The 20,450-nt window shown below is 36.6% G+C and overlaps 1 protein-coding gene across 3 annotated transcripts in view; it reads left to right on the plus strand.

Annotated features, from left to right (window-relative positions):
* The window catches only part of SEM1 (SEM1 26S proteasome subunit), an 89,277-nt gene that overhangs the window by 16,094 nt on the left and 52,733 nt on the right, over window positions 1-20,450 (plus strand). Inside the window, exon 3 of one of the 3 annotated variants that reach the window (XM_007982098.2) lies at window positions 5,427-5,629. The exons of the other annotated variants lie outside the window; for them this stretch is intronic. Coding sequence (XP_007980289.1) covers window positions 5,427-5,469 — 43 coding nt within the window. The 3' untranslated portion in view covers window positions 5,470-5,629. Of the gene's footprint in view, window positions 1-5,426; window positions 5,630-20,450 lie in introns of those variants that run through there. 3 annotated transcript variants of the gene reach the window in all.

The following is a 20,450-nucleotide window of genomic DNA, read 5'->3' on the forward strand; positions in this document are numbered from 1 at the left end:
CAATATTGTGACCTTGCGTGGGTATCTTTTTTCACTTAGTGTAATGTTTTCAAGGTTCATTCGCGTTGTACCATGCATCAGTACTTCATTCCTTTTTATGACTGAATAATATTCCATGTACATGTTCCATATTGTATATTGTATTCCAATTTATAATACTATATGGATTTGCCACGTTTTATACATTCATCAGTTGATGGACATTCAGACTGTTTCCACCTTTTAGCTATTGTGAATATGCTGCTATGAACATACATGTACATATATTTGAGTACCTGTTTTCAATTCTTTTGAAAAAAAATTATATATATATAAACAGAAGTGGAATTGTTGGGTCATTTGTTAGTTCTGTATTTAACTTTTTGAGGAACTGTCAAACTGTTTTCTACAGCAGTTGAACAATTTATGTCCTTACTAGCATTCGTACTAGCAGGGTGTGAAGGTTTCAGTCTTTCCACATGCTTGCCAAAACTTGTTTTTCTTTTTTTGTTTTAAATTATAGCCATATTTTAATCTATTTTTTCTTTTGTTATTTGTGCTTTTGGTGTCATGTTTAATAATTCATTGACAAATTCAAGGTAGTGAAGATTTATCTCTGTTTTCTTCTAAGAGTTTTATAGTTTTTGCTCTTACATGTCAGTCTTTGCTTTGGGTTAATTTTTGTATATGTTATGAAATAGGGCTTCAGCTCATTTTTCTGCATATAGATGTCTAGTCCTTCCAGCACCATTTGTTGAAGAGACTTTTTTCCCTCCTAATTTTATTTTGATTCAGCCTGTATTTATCTGTCTTGGCTGCAAGAATAAATAGACTGTCATATACTTTGCTCAAGTAAAGATATAGAAGATGTATGTATTCCAGTCTTCTAATTTACTAGTCTAATAAGCTTGTACAAACAGAAAGTGAAAAGGTTTATAATACATTTTTAAACTTTGATTTCTAATAGTAATGCAGTAGCACCAGCTCCTACACTGCATTGTTTTTATTGGCTCTGTATTTTAAATACATTAAGAATTTTGCTGGAGACTGATAATAATTTTACCCGTTTACTTTATTCTCCTTTTTAGAAATAGTACAATTTACCTTTCACTGTTATACTGATACTTCTACAATTTTTTATTTCCGTTTCTCAAATATTGCTGACTGATTTTTGACATCTTTTGGTTCTTCCAGTACCCTGAGATGTAATTATCCAGAGCCTTGAGATTTTAAACTGCTTTAATGCGGTTATCTTACCCGTCTTAATAAGTTTTCAATTTTGTCTTAATAATGTTGTTTTTCCTTTTATAGTTTTATGGACAAGATAAAAATGATAGCTGTTGAACAATAATCCTGCTTTTTAAAAAAAATCTGTTAATGTTACATCATCTGTTCCAAGCATTGGACCTGCTCTTTTTCATTCTTCTTGATCAATATATGGCTCTTAAAAGCCCCTTCTCTTCTTTTTACAGATTTCAGTTTATTTCGAGGATCAGATTAATTCTATGTGTACAAGCTCATGCACTTTCTTTTTACATTTGTCTTTGTTTTATTTCCTTCAAAAAATGAGCCATGTTAGAGAACACCCTACTAGCTTTTGAAAAATATGCATTCCCTTTTGTTCCTCCTTAGCATCGTTATGCTATTAGACTATTTTCAGGTCTTCCAAATGCTGTTGATCCCTACTCTGTGTTCTTAATCACATGTCAGAGTTTTTTCCCTGGTATGTTTTTGACATTTTTAAATTGAGGCTAAATAAGTTTTCTTCCTTTGACATTCAAAATAGATTCCTTTGAAGTTTTGTTTCTTTTGTGTCTTTCATTAGTACTTTCCTCTTAAAACTAATTGATACATTATTGAATACTATAATTTTTACCAAGAAACGTTTGGTAGTAAATGTATTGATAATTAGATTTCACATCATTACATGTTGCCTTTTTCTTGGTTTAGAAATAGAACATTATATTTTTGTGGCTTACTGTTTTTATAATACACCCCCACAGTGCTGTTATGTACTCTGTTGTGTTTCTGCCTTTAGGTTTGTGGATTTCTGTAGGTATATCAATCTATTTTTGTTGTTTTTGGTGGTTGTTTTTTGCCTGAGGTTATAAATCTTGATGCCTCCATTAGTGAATAAGATTTTTCTTTTTATTTCCCCCTTTGAGTCATGAGTGTTTTCCTCACTAAGATTGCTGCTACATTGCCAGTGGTGTCAAATAGAACTTACTGTAGTGATGGAAATGTTCGAAAAGCTGCTGTATACAAGCAATCCAGTTACATTGGCTATTGAGCACATGAAATATGGCTAGTGCACCTAAGGGACTGAATTTTTTGTTTTATTTAATTAAAATAGCCACGTATGCCTACCATATTGAATAACACAGCCTCCGACAATCCTTGCTTTAAAAAATTTATCTTGATTAAAAAACTCACACAAAGTTACTCTTCCTAATCTTTTCTGTAAAGTACATGGAAACCCTTAACATAGTATCATAAGCCATGGTAAAGAATGGGGTTTACTGTTTTCTGATGTTATTTCGTCCTAATCCTATTTAACAGTGGAGAGGCATCTCAGACTCGAGTGTGAATCAGACTGCCAGGGTTCCAACCCAAGATCTGCCTCCTCTTTAACCATATGAACCTTGGGCAAGTCACTTAGCCTTTCTGTGACCTACTTTTCTCACACATAAAATTCAGATGATAATTAGTGCTTTACTGCGATTTAAGTGATTTAATATGTGTTAAGTGCTTAGACTATGGTGTGTGTTAAATAAAAACTATCCATGTAGCAGGCCACCCACTTTCTACATTCTGCTTTCTCTTTCCGTGTAATTACCTTTAACAGATAGAAGTAGAAAGAATAAGGCCAGTTTGTGCTTCCAGGTAACTTGAAGTCATTCTGTTTTTGCGGCTTCTGATATCATTTGTTTCTTTATATATTAGGAGAAATAGGTAGTAGTATGATTTTCTCAACCCTATTTCATGTCTTACATAAAAACTCTAAGAAGCCAGTATAGGCCAGGCGTGGTGGCTCACGCCTGTAATCCCAGCACTTTGGGAGGCCAAGGCGGGTGGATCACGAGGTCAGGAGATTGAGACCATCCTGGCCAACAGGGTGAAACCCCATCTCTACTAAAAATACAAAAAAATTAGCTGGGCGGGGTGGCGGGCGCCTGTAGTCCCAGCTACTCGGGAGGCTGAGGCAGGAGAATGATGTGAACCCCGGAGGCGGAGCTTGCAGTGAGCTGAGATCGTGCCACTGCACTCCAGCCTGGGCGACAGAGCGAGACTCTGTCTCAAAAAAAAAAAAAAAAAAAAAAAGGCCAGTATAGTTCCTGATTTGCCAAATCTGATATAGCCATTGTCATAAAGCTGAGTAGTTTCTTGGATAGTAAGAGGACTTTTCAAACCTACTAGTGGCCATTAGTCTTTTTTCTTATTTTGTTGCACAAAGGCTGCTGCTGTTTTTGTTTCAGATGGTGTATGTTCACTGTGTGTGTTGTATGATATTACAGTTGTTTTGGGGTTTTCTGTTTTTGTCTTTGTTGATTTTTCCATTCAGCAGCCTCATGATTATTAGTGTTTTTGTTTTGTACTTGGTGGCCTCCATTTTTTTCTTTTGGTTTTTTAAATTCTAGCAAAGAATCTTTCATCTTCTCTAAGAATTTAGCTGATAGAGAAGCATTTCATCATCTCGTTTGTGTTTGTAAACAATTTATACAGGCACTTGGTGACCAGCCACCTCCCATTAGGAAGGCCAATAGACACAAACCTGAAGGACAGATTTGGTATACTTGTTACTTAAATTGTAGGTTGAACTTTGGGGTTTTTTTGTTCATTTGTTTGTTTTTCTTGCCTGCTGTTAAAGTGAATATTCTACAGAGTAAAGTGTAAAATTTTAGCAGAAGATAAAATTCAAAGACAGTTACCACATTCCCTAAAGATTGGCAACAAGAGTTTTTGTATGAAACATTTGAATTTTCTGTGATCATCAGAAATAGAATCTTTTAGCTTTTCCTTTCAGCCTTGATTCTTATTTTAATGTATACTATATTACATTTGTATAACTTTCTCTCGTTTAGCTCTCAAAACAATGGAGATAAGTTGTTATAAATGAAGGGCAGCTACTATAATCTCCAGTTTCCTGAGGGGTCGGGGAAGGGCCCAAAGGAAGCAATTTGTTAGCAAAGGAAGGGCCAGAGTCAGAGACTTGCACTGAGCTCTTGACTCTTAATCCAGTGTGTATACCACCAGCCCATACTATACCCTAGCAGAAAACAAGGATGATTCATTTGAACAATCTGTGGCCTTGATATAATTTATGGAAATTAGCTCACTGTTTGTATTCTAAATAACTAAAAATTTTAGGAAAGCAAAAGAGTTTTGAGAAATGAATACTAAATACTATACATTATTCCCGTCATGTGTTTGCATTGGAATAGTGTGGTGGTGTCTAAGCCAAATTGACTTGAGAACAAATGTCTGTCTTATTGGATGTGATGATGTAAAGCATATTAATCATACTTTAAATTTACTTAGTGTTTTATCATGGCTTAGCCATCTAATAATTTTGTCATAAACTTTTATCTGAATTGTGGCAAATAAGTTGCGGTGATATTTTGAATGGTAGTTTAAATAGTTTGAAGTTGATGACATAGCTAAACATTTTGTACAAATATTTTATTTAAGGCAGATCAACAATTGCAGATGACATTCTCAATATATGATTTATCTTTAGATTGGTCAAATTATTTGAAATTATAAAAAAAGTATTTTTATGTTTGTATATTCATGCTAGTATAAACTTTTGGGATTTTCATTCATACTTAAAATCAGGAAAGTAAAGTCTTGTTTAATATTCCGTGACTTATTTTTTGTATTTATTTTACGTATATGGTTAATGCAGAAAATTTTCACACACTTTTAAATTTGATTACTAATATATATGTATATATTTTGGTTAGAGCAATAGATATATGTCAATATGGAAAGCAATCTGTTTATTCTTTCTGCATATACAATAGTAATACAATAATACCTGTAATGATCATTATAAAATCTGGTTTGATAGTGATGTGTACTTTGCCTGAGGTTAATGAGTCTCAAAACTTATGTTTAAATATTTATTAGGAACAGAACATTCATATGGCATTTGGAAAGTATTTGAAGATAGCAGTAACTCCTTCACATTTCTTCTACAAATAGAGTTATAAGACAATTAAAGAAGATAAAATACAAGTTAACTAATGGGAAAAGCAAAATTTTAAGTATTATATTGACTCATATCCAATTTTCTTAAGTAGTTTTTTCTTCAGAGACAAAAATAAAACTATTCAGTGATACTGTAAACTGATGTCTCAAGCTCATTTATTTATTTATTTACTGTATTATTTCTGAAAGAATGTTATTAAAGAATGCCTGGTGATGTTCTTTCTGTTTTATCGTAGAGCTGAACTAGAGAAACATGGTTATAAGATGGAGACTTCATAGCATCCAGAAGAAGTGTTGAAGTAGCCTGAACTTGACCTGCTTAATAAATTCTAGGACATAGAAAACCCAGGATGGGACACTAAAAAAAATGTGTTTATTTCATTATCTGCTTGGATTTATTTGTGTTTTTGTAACACAAAAAATAAATGTTTTGATATAATCTTGGTTTGGTTCAGAAGTCTTAATCTTTTGCCTCTAATCAATTTTCTTCTCATGATTTTCCAAAACCTTACTATATATAGATGGTAAAATTGCATATTATGAAACTTTTTTTTTTAATGTTAACTGAGTGAGGCTCAAGATAAATGGTCTGGAGTAGATTTCACCTGATTCCCAATTCAGTACTTTTCTTAAACCACATCAATTAATTGTTACTTCTGTTTTATAAGGAATTTCTTTTACATCATGTTGAACCTTAATCGCTTCAGTATTTTGATAGCTTAGGCAACATTTGCTGACATTTATAAGGTGACCTTTCAAAACCTGTGTTTTAAAAATATTAATCATTTTAAATTGCTGTAATTTACTTAGTTCCTGAGCCATTAATAATATTATTAATGGTTGTTAGCGTGTTATTGGTACTTAAAGTCCAAAGTAGTTTAATCACAGTTCTAAGAATGGTATCTTCTATTAAAATTGAGGACATGGGCTGAAGATACTTTATCAACAAGTGCATATTTTGAGGTACTACATAGCAGGCTTATTTAGTACAACTGAGTTTTCGCAGAGTGATAGCTGTTGCCACATCTACTTTTGTGAATGAGAGATTTAATTTGATTTGTAAAGGATTCTTTGTGATAACTTAAATGTACGGGATATTTTTTAGGAATATTTTCAAATGTAAATGTTATTACTAAGAACTACAATCAATCTGTAATGTTGAGTAATTTCAAATGTAAAATGTATGTAACATTGCAGTGCAGACACCAAAATAGGGGTTGGTGGCCTGAAATACAAGTTATACTTCAAAATGATTTTGAACATAAGACAAGCATAAACCTACCTTGCCTGCCTAACAGAACTGCTAGATGATCAAATGGAATAAGGAACACCAAAGAACTTTGGAAAGTATAAAAGTTTTGAATGGATGAGTGGTATTTTTATAAATATAATGAAGGACAAGCAGCCATGTTAATGTTGTAACATGCTAAGAAGTATTTTGATGTGCATTTTCTCAGTATTTTGGTCTGCGGTTACAGGATATGGTCACCCTAACAGTGTCAGATTACTGACATTACTAACTGATGGCCTGAATGATGTCCACTTGATGTGATGATTTTAAATTGTTGAGGTATAATTTTGAAACCTCAGAGGAGTTGAGCAGAGGCTTTAATGGGTTATTTGTAGTTATCCAGTGTTTTGTCCTTAATTAAATATCAAAATTTAGGTAGTTGTTGTGGATTGGGTACCTGAAAATTGGTATTTGGCATCAGGATGATAAAATACATCTGAAGTAGGAAAGGAGATTAGTCAGGCAGATGAAAAAAATTATTATTTGAAATTTTACGATTTATAGATTTCTCTCATTTGACCTTCACAGTGACCCACCCTGTGAAGCAGGGAGGAGAGGCCTATTTATTGTAAACATTTTGTCAAACAGAAAACAGTCTCACAGTAAGGAAGTAAAAGGGCCCAGGATTGCAATGGCTAATAGGAGGCATATACAGAGCTAGAATTTAGGTTTCTGGACTCTTGGGTTTCTTGCATGATATTTTGGAAAGTGCATGAGTTCTGATGTTACTTTAAGGTTTGACTCATAATTAGACCACTTATTAGTTGTGTGTTAAGTTTCAGAACAGTCTGTTAATGGTTTTCCTGTTCTGTAAAGTGGAAAGAATCCCTGCAGGGTTGAGCTGAAGATTAGCATGTGATAATCAAGTAATCAAATTTATGTATTTATTTATTACTGAGCCATGCTACCACTTATATGGAAGTTGCCTTACATCCCCTTAATAACTGATGCTTATATGTACCAGACATTGTTCTCAGCTATTTATATGTGTTAGTCTTCACAACAACCCTGAGACAGGTAACATTATCATGTACATTTCATATATGAAGAAAAGCACCAAGATTCTGAATAATTTGCCCATAGTCACTTAGGAAGTGGTTCCAAACAAAACAAAACAAAAAAAACATCTTCAATGGAAGGGTCTCTTCTACACAACTTAGGGTTTCTCTTTCAACAGCACTTAATATAGTCTCACATAAATGCTCCTTAAATTTTAGTTGAGTAGATACACAGAACAAATGAAGTTTACTTGCAAATTTGCTTCATGGTAGAAGATTTTGTTGATACAGACATAAATGTTTCTGTTAGCGATGACTCCCTTTTTTCCCCTGTAGTTTTTCATAATTATTTTCCAAAATTCAGTTGTGTTTGAAATCAAATTGTAGATGTAATAATGGTCAGTATTTTTCATTAGGCCTTGGCATAGAATTGCTGTAGGGGATGCCATGTCCATCCGATTCCCACTAAAAGTTTAATTTAGAGGACTGTCATAATAAGCCAACTCCCTTTTGAAAGATTGAATGTTATATTATTAATACTTTCTACACCATGTTGTCGTCTGCACTGTATATTTTTAAACATATCCTTCCTGTTCCACACTTCGCATTTTGAGAGAGGTAACACATCCCACCCATTTGGCAGAGAGCTGACAATTAACACCACCCTCTTTCCACCCATACACATGATGCTGGGGACTGGATTTTCCAACTACCTTAATGATTCCTATTGCACTCTGCCTTTAAGTCTCCTGAGTTTACTTCTTGCTATATCCATATGTTCTCTTGAGTAATCTCACAAGTGTCAGCTACTTTTAAACAAATTCCACATGTATGATTTCAAATCTCTTCTGTTTGGCCTGTCCCTGAAACTCTAATCTCATATATTCAGCTAACAACTTGATTACCTCTCCATGTCTGAGTATCTTAAAATTAACTTGTTTGGAAGCCTTCATTATCCTTTTCAAACCTGCAGTCTTCCCCACCTCAGTAAATATACCCACATCCAACCCAATTGTTTAAGCCAAAATACAGAAACTTACTGAATCTTCTGTTCTCCCAATACCCAATCCATTGGTGAGCCCTATCAACTCTACCTCAAATGTATCTTTCATGTAGTTAGTACACTGCTTGCCTTTTCCATTCTTCCCTTCCCCTTTCCTGTTGAATACTCATCTCCCCTGCCCCACCAACCCTTAGATATCCATCCTTTCACATGGGCCATGTGACTCAAGGCAAGCCAACACCATTCCCAGCTCAGGGTGAGGTCTGCTTCATCTTAAGCCAATCTTAGTAATCCTGTGCCCCGTGCAAGTGATTGGATACAAGGATGGACAGCTTTAAATAAATTTGGGGCAATGAATCAAAAGGAGGGCTAGGAGAATCTGACAAAGAAAAATCCTGCTTCATAAAATAGCACATAAGGCCAGCCTTTCCCTCCAAATATAAATAAGGGAGCAGCTTGTCTCAATTGCTAGTGACAGTCATATAATAGCTATTCCAATTTGAGGGTGAAGATTAGAAAGTCTGGAAGAGGATTCTTTAATGATGTCATTGAGCTTGCTCTAGGACTAGGCTTCCTGTGAAACCAGCCTACACACGTCATTATTATTATTTTTTTAATTATACTTTAAGTTCTGAGGTACATGTGCAGAATGTGCAGGTTGGTTACATAGGTATACATATGCCATGGTGGTTTGCTGCACCCATCACCCTATCATCTACATTAGGTATTTCTCCTAATGCTATCCCTCCACTAGTCCCCCACCCCCGACAGGCTCCAGTGTGTGATTCCCCTCCCTGTGTCCATGTATTCTCATTGTTCAGCTCCCACTTAGAGTGAAAACATGCGGTGTTTGCTTTTCTGTTCTTGTGTTAGTTTGCTGAGAATGATGGTTTCAAGCTTCATCCATGTCCCTGCAGAGGACATGAACTGATCTTTTTTATGGCTGCATAATATTCCATGGTGTATATGTGCCACATTTTCTTGATCCGGTCTATTATTGATGGCCATTTGGGTTGGTTCCAAGTCTTTGCTATTGTGAACAGTGCCGCAATAAACATACGTGTGCATGTGTCTTTATAGTAGAATGATTTATAATCCTTTGGGTATATACCCAGTAATGGGATCACTGGTTCAAATGGTATTTCTAGTTCTGTATCCTTGAGGAATCGCCACACTGTCTTCCACAATGGTTGAACTAATTTACACTCCCACCAACAGTGTAAAAGCGTTGCTATTTCTCCACATCCTCTCCAGCATCTGTTGTTTCCTGACTTTTTAATGATTGCCATTGTAACTGGCGTGAGGTGGTATCTCATTGTGGTTTGATTTGCATTTCTCTAATGACCAGTGATGATGAGCACTTTTTCATGTTTGTTGGCCACATAAATGTCTTCTTTTGAGAAGTGTTTGTTCATATCCTTTGTCCACTTTTTGATGGGGCTGTTTTTTTCTTGTAAATTTGTTTAAGTTCTTTGTAGAATCTGGATATTTATCTATCCAAAAGATACAATCTCTCTTTTGTCAAATGGATGGACTGCAAAAATTTTCTCCCATTCTGTGGGTTGCCTGTTCACACTGATGATAGTTTCTTTTGCTGTGCAGAAGCTCTTTAGTTTAATTAGATCCCATTTGTCAATTCTGGCTTTTGTTGCCATTGCTTTGGTGTTTTAGTCATGAAGCCTTTGCTCATGCCTATGTCCTGAATGTTATTGCCTAGGTTTTCTTCTAGGGTTTTTATGGTTTTAGGTCTCAAAATAGAGCTATTTATGACATACTCACAACCAATATCATACTGAATTGGCAAAAACTGGAAAACCGGTACAGAACAAGGATGCCCTCTGTAACCACTCCTATTCAACATAGTATTGGAAGTTCTGGCCAGAGCAATCAGGCAAGAGAAAGAAATAAAGGGCATTCAAATAGGAAGAGAGGAAGTCAAATTTTCTCTGTTTGCAGATGACATGGTTGTATATTGAGAAAACCCCATCATCTCAATCCAAAATCTCCTTAAGCTAATGAGCAATTTAAGCAAAGTATCAGGATACATAATCAATGTGCAAAAATCACAAGCATTCCTATACACCAAGAACAGACAAAAAGAGAGCCAAATCATGAGTGAACTCCCATTCACAATTGCTACAAAGAGAATAAAATACCTAGGACTGCAATTTACAAGGGATGTGAAGGACCTCTTCAAGGAGAACTACAAACCACTGCTCAAGGAAATAAGAGAGGACACAAACAAATGGAGAAACATTCCATCCTCATAGATTGGAAGAATCAATATTGTGAAGATGGCCATACTGCCCAAAGTAATTTGTAGATTCAATGCTGTTTTCATCAAACTACCTTTGACTTTCTTCATAGAATTGGAAAAAACTATTTTAAATTTCATATGGAACCAAAAAAGAGCCTGCATAGCCAAGACAATCCTAAGCAAACAGAACAAAGCTGGAGGCATCACACTACCTGACTTCAAACTATACTACAAGGCTACAGTAACCAAAACAGCATGGTACTAGTACCAAAACAGATATATAAACCAATGGAACAGAACAGAGGCCTCAGAAATAACACCACGTATTTACAACCATTTGATCTTTGACAAGCCTGACAAAAACAAGCAATGGGGAAATGATTCCCTATTTAATAAACAGTGTTGTGAAAACTGGCTAGCCATACACAGAAAGCTGAAACTGGGATCCCTTACACCTTACACAAAAATTAACTCAAGATGGATTAAAGACTTAAACGTAAGACCTAAAACCAAACGTCCTCATTTAAGACATCTTAGGTTGGGTGTTTTGTTACTTGTACCCAGAAATAGCTTAAATTGAGTATCTACTCCCACTACTAGTGTTAGTACTACCACTATTGCTTATTAGGATTTACTGCAATTATTACCTAGCTGGTATCCCTGCTTCTTCTCTTTCTGCCCTCTAATCTAAAAAAACACCACATTGTTAAAATTTAGATCATGTCACCTTTTTCCTTAAATGCTGTCAGTACTTAAAGCAGCACAAAATCTAAACTACTTGTAAAGTCCAATGTAGTCTGGCTCCTGCCAATCTTATTGACACACACCATTTGATTTTCAGTATTGCCATATTTTGATCACTTCTGAAGAGTAAATCAAAGATAAATCACCCAAGCAGAAAGTGATTAAACTACATGCAATCGCTTGAACATGCAAAGGCCAGGTGCTTTTGCACCAGTAGTTCCCTGGGATGCTTGCCCTCCTCATCCGCTTAAGTCAAGCCTTCCCTGATCATTTAAGCTAAGGTATCTACTTGATTGTTCTACAACACGACCTCCTAAAAATTGCTCTCCAATACTGCCCGACTTTTTTGTTCACTGCTGTTGCATTGCAATGGCCAACTCCTTGTGTGTCAGAAACTAATGACAAACAGTAACCAGAATATTGATTTCATTTTGCTCTCCACATATTTGCCTAGAGGGTTGATGGGTTGTCAAAAAGGTGGATACAAGGATAAATTCTATTTTATATTAGCTATAGCTTTAATTCACTGGTCAGGTAGAATTCGTTATAATGTTATTCTGATTCCTCTTTAGCTGTCATGAAATTGAAGCAAACTTATACTCCTACCCTCTTTGTTACCCTTGTAAGATGACTTTCTTAGACTAGGTGACTATTAGAGAAAGTCCTGTCACTTTTCACCGATGAGGATAATATTAGAATTACAGGAAGAACCATTAGCTAACATTCCAGTGGTGCACAAAACATTTGAAACTCTAGATTATCATCTTCACCTGGGCCAGCACACCCCTGTTTACAATGTAACATTGTGTATTTCTCCTCTTAGTTACTGTTTTTGTTGTTGGTTGTGTTTATTAATGGTTTTCTGTTATAGACAGTATTCCTTAAAAGTAGAACTCCCATTGTATTCATGTTTATATCCCCTTGTCTTACTGTGGGTTGGTCTCAGAAGCAACTTAGAATAGAAATAAGGATTCAAATGTGAGTATTTTATTACAGAAGTGCTAGGGGAATGGGAAAGTGAGTCAGGAAAGAGAGAGAAGCTAAAAAAGAGTATATATCTAGCAAGTTACACCACAGGCAATTCAACTTCAGTTCCACTTGGGAACTCTAGGAGGCTATATACAACATACCTTAGAGTTATCCTGTCCTAGGGGAGGCAAGCCAGTGTATTTATCAACTCGTCAGTCATTGGTTGAGAGTTACTTGGGAAAATCCCCCAGTGTCTTCTGGTATGACCCATGTGTAGGCAGAGTAGGCTCTGGCTACCATAGAAAGTATTCAGACAGAATTTCAGTTGCTGGCAGCTGAAAGTGGAGCTCTGATGGTAAATGATGAAGAAATAAGGGCAGGGCACCAATCACATCTGCTACATCACTTGGTGTGTCTTAAATATTTGCTATAAAGTGAATCTTGAAACCATTGAATCAAGAGATCAGAAGGATGATTGGCAGAATCAGCATAGATTAGGAAACAGTAGAGACCTTTTATAACAGTGAGAGATGGGCTTTGCCTTCCTTCTTGATTGTGAGTCACAAATCCATGTAATAAGTCATATCATATCTAATTGGTTGTGCCTAGACAATTTAAACCTTATATCCTGCCAAAAGAGGTCAATCGGATCACTAACGACTAAGAAATATACTTTTTTTTTGTTGCTGCCTATGGTGAAATGTCTTTCAGAAAAACCTTCATTGCTTTTTGCTTTGACTAAAAATCATTTATCATTTATACCTTAATCAAAATATGACTAAAAATATGGCATCATTAAAGCTCAATAACTATCCAACAAATCGATCACCAAGATTAATCCCTTATTTAAGGTATAAATGATGTGCTTTTGTCTATGTTAGGGTTCCTAAATAAAGATTTAACAAAGATGTTTTAATTTTTCAAAGCTCGTACTCAAAAACAAAGACTCATGGTTGGTATTTTATGTATAGAAATCCATGGTCCAAGTTAATAGGATGTGTCTTAATGATTTCGATGATGATATTTCAAAGTAGTGGAATGGACGGGACAGTGATTTTATGAGAAAAGCAACTGCTTCTTTTTGCTAAAGCTAAGAAGGCCACTACAATGAGCCACAGAGATGACAATTTGTGTTTATGTCTTTTATATCTTTCAGCAATTACTTCTTTGGTGATTAAAAAAGGCATGTGCAAAATTATTTTGGTTTCAGAGACATATACATCATTCCTCTTAAGACAGTTGAAAAAAATAAAGCTATTGATTTATATATTGAAGAAGTTTCTTCATATTTTATAATTTAACTTGTTAAATAAGTCTTGTTTTGGAAGCTAAGTTTTCACCATTCGATACAAGTCTATATAATACTAGTTCATAATGTAGGGTCTAGACCAAGACTGTTTTATCAAACAGTGCTGCTAGATTTTATTTTGCTTTACAAATTAAAATTTATTGTTGTAGACTAATAAAATTGTCTTTAAGTCAACTGACTCTGAAAGAGAGTATATGTGCTTTTATTTTTCCATGGAAAGCTTTTTTCTTAATTTTTCTCATCCAAATTAAATTCGATATCTCATTTTAAAACTATTTCAAGGTACAGAAAAATTTAGGGATAGTCAATCAGTAATTAAATAAGTGATGTCAAATGGTGTTTCCAGGAAACTGTGGGAAAGGGTGTGATTATGAGGCTCTAGGCACCCCTCTTTTGTTTCAGTCAGAGTAGTTTGACTTTTATTTGTTTTAGACATTGGTATTCAACATACGATTTCATTTGAAAACTTGATTCTGCTGCCTTTCTTTTAAAGTTTGATAACAGTGATCTAGATGTTCTACAATATTGTCAATTTCTCCTAAATACTACCAAGTAAGTTAGGTTTTACTTTCTGTCCAGATTCAGGGTACAACCACTTCATACTGTGAAAATTATAAACATTTTTCCCAAGTTTTCTGAGTCTCTGTCATCTATATATTTGTGACCATGATGTTAGACTTATAGAATTGGATGGATGCTTAAAAGGCATCTACCTCTACCACTTCATTTTACAGATGAAGAAATAACCTCAAAGCCATTGTGACCCATCCCCAAGGTCACACTGAGCAGAATCAAGAAATGAATCAAATTGGGTACTCTTCTCACTGCACTGAGCTTTCTCTTTTAGAGGTTCTATTTCACTAATTTTGAATATGGAATATTTGCTAGATATTAGGAAATATAAATGGCATAAAGAAAGTATGAGAACAAATAACATTGCAAAAGAAATTTATTCATTCAACAAATATTTATTGAGCAGCTACCAAGCATCAGGCGTTGTATTCACTGAAACTAGTCTGTTAGTTCACATATGAAAAACGTATGTGTGCTTTATGTGATGTTTGTTAATGCAAGTTAAGTAGATTGCTCCTGGACTTTAGGGTGCAAACTTCTTTTTTAATACTATAGTGGACATTGGTTTTATCTTGGCTACTGGGAACACATTGTCCTTTATGTTGCTAATAACATCTAGATTTTTTATGGGTAATTAATATCGTCACCTCCTTTCCCTACTCGCCTTCCCCACTCTCCTTCATTTTTCTGCTGTCTTGGTGAGGCCAACTGAGGACTTTCTTTCTTAAGCAGAGATAATAATGATGAGGAAAACTGTCAATTCATTCAGCCCAGACCACTGAATAGTTCCTGCTCTGAGACCTTCTCCCCACCTTTGAGCCTATCTCCAGGCATGGCTCTTCAGTCTCATCATGGATTCTAATACCTCTCTCACTTCCTTTCAATCAATCCCCTTTCTGCTGAAGTTCATCAAAGTTATCTTGTGTTGCTTGCAACCAGTTAACCCTAAATGATATCTATAGTTCTTTGTGAGAGATTCTGTAATTATTTATCAGATGTGACAACACAAACTGCTAGAGAAGAACAAGATCTATGAAATTAAGGCCTTTGTCTCAAAGTCCAAAACCTGAGTCACTGTACCAAGAAAAGATGATGCTAACCACCAACTGAACCTTTTAGCTCTTTGTTACCTTAACAAGCTTCATGTCGGGAGACCTGTTACACAATAAAGATAATTCCCTTCTCTCGATTATCTTCTCTCCATTTAGAGACGACTCCTGAGAAGCTGTCCTGGGCCTCTTACGGCTGTGAAGCACTGTCATCCTTTTCCCAGTCTTCATTTTGATCTGCTAAAGTACCATTGCGCTGGCCCTCTGCTGAGTGCTGTTGACCTTGTTCGCTGATTGCTTTTAGTGATTCCCTTTGGTGATTGATGGAACTGACTGGACAGTAATGAAACAGGGCTGATTTGCTTTATCTTAGCAGGATTAAAGCCTGAAAACAAATCTAATTTTCTTTTATGGGGAATGGAAGTAGGAACAAAAGATTTTGATCAGTGTCTTAAAGTAACATGAAAGGAAGACTGGAGGATTTAATATGGTAAAAGGAAACTCTGTAAAGGAAAGGAAGCAGAACTGTTAGATTCCTAATGGAAGGAGTGGTGACTCTCTAATTTCCTTCTTAACAATAAATGCTGTTCACATGCTAGGCATGGCATATACTAGCCCATAGATCTTCTGTATAAATTTGTGATGTAACATGAGAGAAAAATATATGGGAAATGTAAAACAATCATGGGAAAATTGAAGAGGTTGGAATAGAGCATTGCACAGCAAAATATGTCATCTTTACCGTTCCATGATATCTCTCAATAAAATTGTCAGAAATGTAACTTGTAGGTAATTAATGGAAAGTTCTTGAGTCCTTGTTTTTCTGCCATTGTTAATGAATGTAAAGGGTTAACTATTAAAAACTGTAGCGTAGCACTGAGTATCATACATATATTTTACATTTATACATATATTTTACATTTAAATTTCAACTCTTTTAATAATTGTGGGCAAATAATAGGTAGCAGACTGGTCAACCTTATCATAGGAGGATGAATTGTTGCAGGAACATTCCTTCTTCTTTCACATTTTCCCTGCAGGAATAAAGAGGTTGTTCAATCATTTAGCCTATATGTAGGTAGACAGAAAGGCAGCAGAAGAGCCCAGTGCAATGTTATTGCATTACTATAATCATAAAACTGTCAATGACTTAATCTCTAGGTCTTTATTTCATACCTAGAAAATGGGGATGTATGGGTCAAGGGCAGGGCCACTGTCAGCCTAAACAATGCCTCTATGTAAACTGGAAAATTTCACCCCTTCCTGCAGGAGAATTTAGCCTCATGAATTTGGCAAACGGAGCTCAGGCTAGATTTCAGCCTCTGGTTTCTTTCGCTGGATTCTCTTGTACAGAGTACAGCCTACATAACTGTATGTAACAGCCCTGGTGTGAGTTCTTGGTTGCCTGCAACAGAATCCAACCCTAAATACGTTATGCCAAATGAGAATTTACTGGCAGGATATGGGAGTTCACAGATCAAGAGGAACCTGAGAAAGTAACAGAAGCTAGGACATCTCTGGCATCAGGACCTTAAAGTTGATTGAGGCTTTAACTCAGTAGCTGGACCCCAGGTGCTGCTGCAAAGGATTTGGTGTCTGTCCACGTCCTCTTCCATCACTCACTTAGGATTTACAGTCCCAAGAGTGTTATTTGACTGCCCGGCCCCCTGGCTATAACAGGGAGCTGGTGGAGGAAGCTTCTGAAGTAGGAAATGACAGTGAGAGCTGGCACTTAGTGTCCTCCCACTAAGACCACACACCATTTGAGTTATCCCCAAGGAGAGAATGGGGTGTTTTTAGGAAGCTATGCATATGTGGAGAGAATTGGGTGCTGGATAACTATAAAATGGTAAATGTCTGTTATATACCTAGCTGTTAATGTCACCTAAACATATTATCTAGCTGTAGCTGCCATACAAAACTGCTCCAAAGATAGAGACATCAAGTGTTAGAACTAAAGGCATTTAAGTGACCAGTTTCCTGACCCAGTGTTTTAGTGCATGTCCTTTTCTCTATACATAGAAGTGATGGCAGAAACTGATGGCCTGAAAAGGAAAGAGAATATCAAGTGACAGTTCATAGTGAAATACTCAAGATGCAATTCTGTGAATTCATTATTCCTCTTGATTCTCTGTAGTTTGCCCCATACTGTGTGCAGAAGACAGTTTTCTCCAGAGAAAGGAGAAAAGTCCTCAAATTTTATAATCTTTCCAAGATAGAAATGCAACTATATTTTCCACTTTTTCCTTTTTTGCCTTTTATTTATTTTGCGGGGGTGGAGTGGGGTTCAGGATGATGGCCATGTCCATGAATAACAGAGAAGTGGTCCTCACAATCAACGATGCTGCCTGTGGGGTGGACTGAGGTACTGTGTCCCCAGGCTCCTAAAATATCCAAACCCTTCCATGTCACCCACTCCTGCTCCTTCTTCCTCCATGGAGGACCCTGGTGCTTGTGCACAGCTTTCCAGGATGGAAGAGAGCATAACAGGGATTCCATCTGTTGGCTCTTGCTCAAGAGTCTGCTGTTTTTCTCTTAGATGTGATTTTTTAATGCCCATGAATATCCCCTGTGCACAAAATTTCTGGCCCAGCACAGGGTTCAGTGGAATTTGTCCTTCCCTTGATTCCTCATTCCTATTATGAAACCACACATTTCCTGCCATTGTATGCATTGTGTGTATACTTTTTTTTTATTTTGAGACAGGGTCTTGCTCTGTTGCCCAGGCTGGAGTACAGTAGCTCAATCATGGCTCACGGCTGTCTTGACCTCATAAGCCCAAACCATCCTCCCATGGCTGTCTTGACTTCATAAGCCCAAACCATCCTCCCACATCAGTTTCCCAAGTATCTGGGATCACAGGCATGCACCACCACACTCAGTGAATTTTTTTTTCTCTCTCTCTCTTTTTTTTTTTTTTTTTTTTTTTTAAGAAAAAAAGTCTCCTTATGTTGCCCAGTCTGGTCTCTAACTCCTAGGCTCAAGTGATCCCCCTCTTGCCTAGGCCTCTTAAAGCACTGGGATAACAGGCGTGAGCCACCACACCCAGCCTGTATACTTCTTTTGATGGACCAATGTTCATTCATTAAAATATAGGTATAAATACTGTCCTATAAGCCCTAGTAATATTCTAAGCCCTGGTTGATTTACCTATTTTCTTGGCAAGTAAAGCCTAGATGATCATAATTATAGATCTCTGGTGGATCTTAACAGTCTAGTGGTGGAGACAAGGAAGAGAGAAGTGGACAAATGTGTAAATATGTAATTACAAATTATGAGGAAAATAATTTTAAAGAAAGAACTAGACTCTGTAATAGAGAATAGCAAGAGTGGGACCTACCTAGAAAGAATGACCATTAGGCTTATCTGAGGAACATATAAGTCATGATCTAAAAATTTGGCTGGCGGGAGTCAGGGAGAGGGGAGATAGAGTGGGGATGGGACTGGGGCATGAGAGGTATACATTTTTCAGGATGGGCCAGGCTTATGCTGTGGTCAAGCAGCCCACAGATCACAGTGGCTTGATACTTAAAAGTTTGTCTCTTGCTTAGATAAATTCTGTTTTCCAGGGCAACTGTACTCTTGATGATAAAGGTCTATGAAACCCCATATGGCTGCTATATTCTCCATCAAAAGGGAAGGATGTGCAGTGCTTTCCTTTGCTGTTAACAGATCATCAACCTGTATGTGTTCATGAACCCACCTAACTGCAAAGAGCTGGGATGCACAGGAGTGAAGAGCTATTTTTGAGCACTAGTCATGTGGATATGTGCACGGAGTCAGTGAGGAGGGAATGGGGTGGTGTGACAGCATTTCAGGCAGAGAGAGCAGCCTGGGTGAAGGAGTAGCCTGGGCGAAGGTCCAGCCTAGGTGAGGCAGGATTATGGTTAGCATACCGCAGGATTGTTGGATAGTAAGAGATTATGACACTTCCTGTAGCTATATAACAGGGGCTTACTTGAAGGGTGACCCTATTTATTGTTTCAGTCACCAGAGTTCAGTGGAAAGTCATGTCTTTCATATAAAAAGGAGGTCAGGCACAGTGGCTCATGCCTGTAATCCCAGCATATTGGGAGGCCAAGGCAGGTGGATTACCTGAGGTCATGAGTTTGAGACCAACCTGGGCAACATGGTGAAACCCTGTTTCTACTAAAAATATAAAAATTAGCCAGACATGGTGGTGCATGCCTGTAATCCCAGCTACTCGGGAGGGTGAGGCAGGAGAATTGCTTGAACCCGGGAGGCGGAGGTTGCAGTGAGCCGAGATTGTGCCACTGCACCCCAGCCTGGGTGACAGAGCAAGACTCTGTCTCAAAAAACAAAGAATAAAAATAAAAAATAAAAGTAAAAATTAGAAGAAATGACTTCCATGTTTTATTAGTTTATTAACTATCTGCCTCCTAAAAGACAGATAGCTATTAATAATAATTTTATATAATATGTGTGATAAATATAACATATGCATTTTTTCACTTAATTCTAAGTAGTATCATTTTCCCCATTTTACAGATGATAAAACAGAGAAAAACAGACTAAGTGATTTACTTAAGGTCACACTTCTGATAAGTGATACCCAGGCAATCTGACTCAGGTGGTTTTTGGCCACTATACTACTCTCATACAGCTGAAAAATATTTTCTTGGTGTTGGCCAGGAAGGACCCTGGTGACCAGGTGCCTGATCCTGTAGAAAAGGAAGTGTTATTGCATCTTGCAGGGGCAGGACAGAGGACAGGGAAAAGGTATGCATATAGTGTGCTAATGAGGTTATATTTCCTTTTAGAGTTAGTGTTTATCCTAATAATCAGATTTGGGATGGTGAGAAGCCACTATTTTGTTAGCTTAACTGGAGAGTGTCCTTCCAGTGGTGTTTTTGTTGTTCTTTCATACTAAGTGTTTCTGGACACTTTAGCCTGTTGCAGTTGGAGAACCAAAGGTACCCCTTCTCCAGTGCCCAAGTCATAGAGACGCCGTCCAGGAAATGATGGTACTCAAAATCAAAGCATGAAAAACTAGAGTGAGGAAAATTTCAGCAGGTATGAAGCTGAAGGTGTTGGACGACTGCCTTT

This window comes from Chlorocebus sabaeus, chromosome 21 (genome assembly GCF_047675955.1).
Source record: "Chlorocebus sabaeus isolate Y175 chromosome 21, mChlSab1.0.hap1, whole genome shotgun sequence".
Classification (NCBI taxonomy): domain Eukaryota; kingdom Metazoa; phylum Chordata; class Mammalia; order Primates; family Cercopithecidae; genus Chlorocebus; species Chlorocebus sabaeus.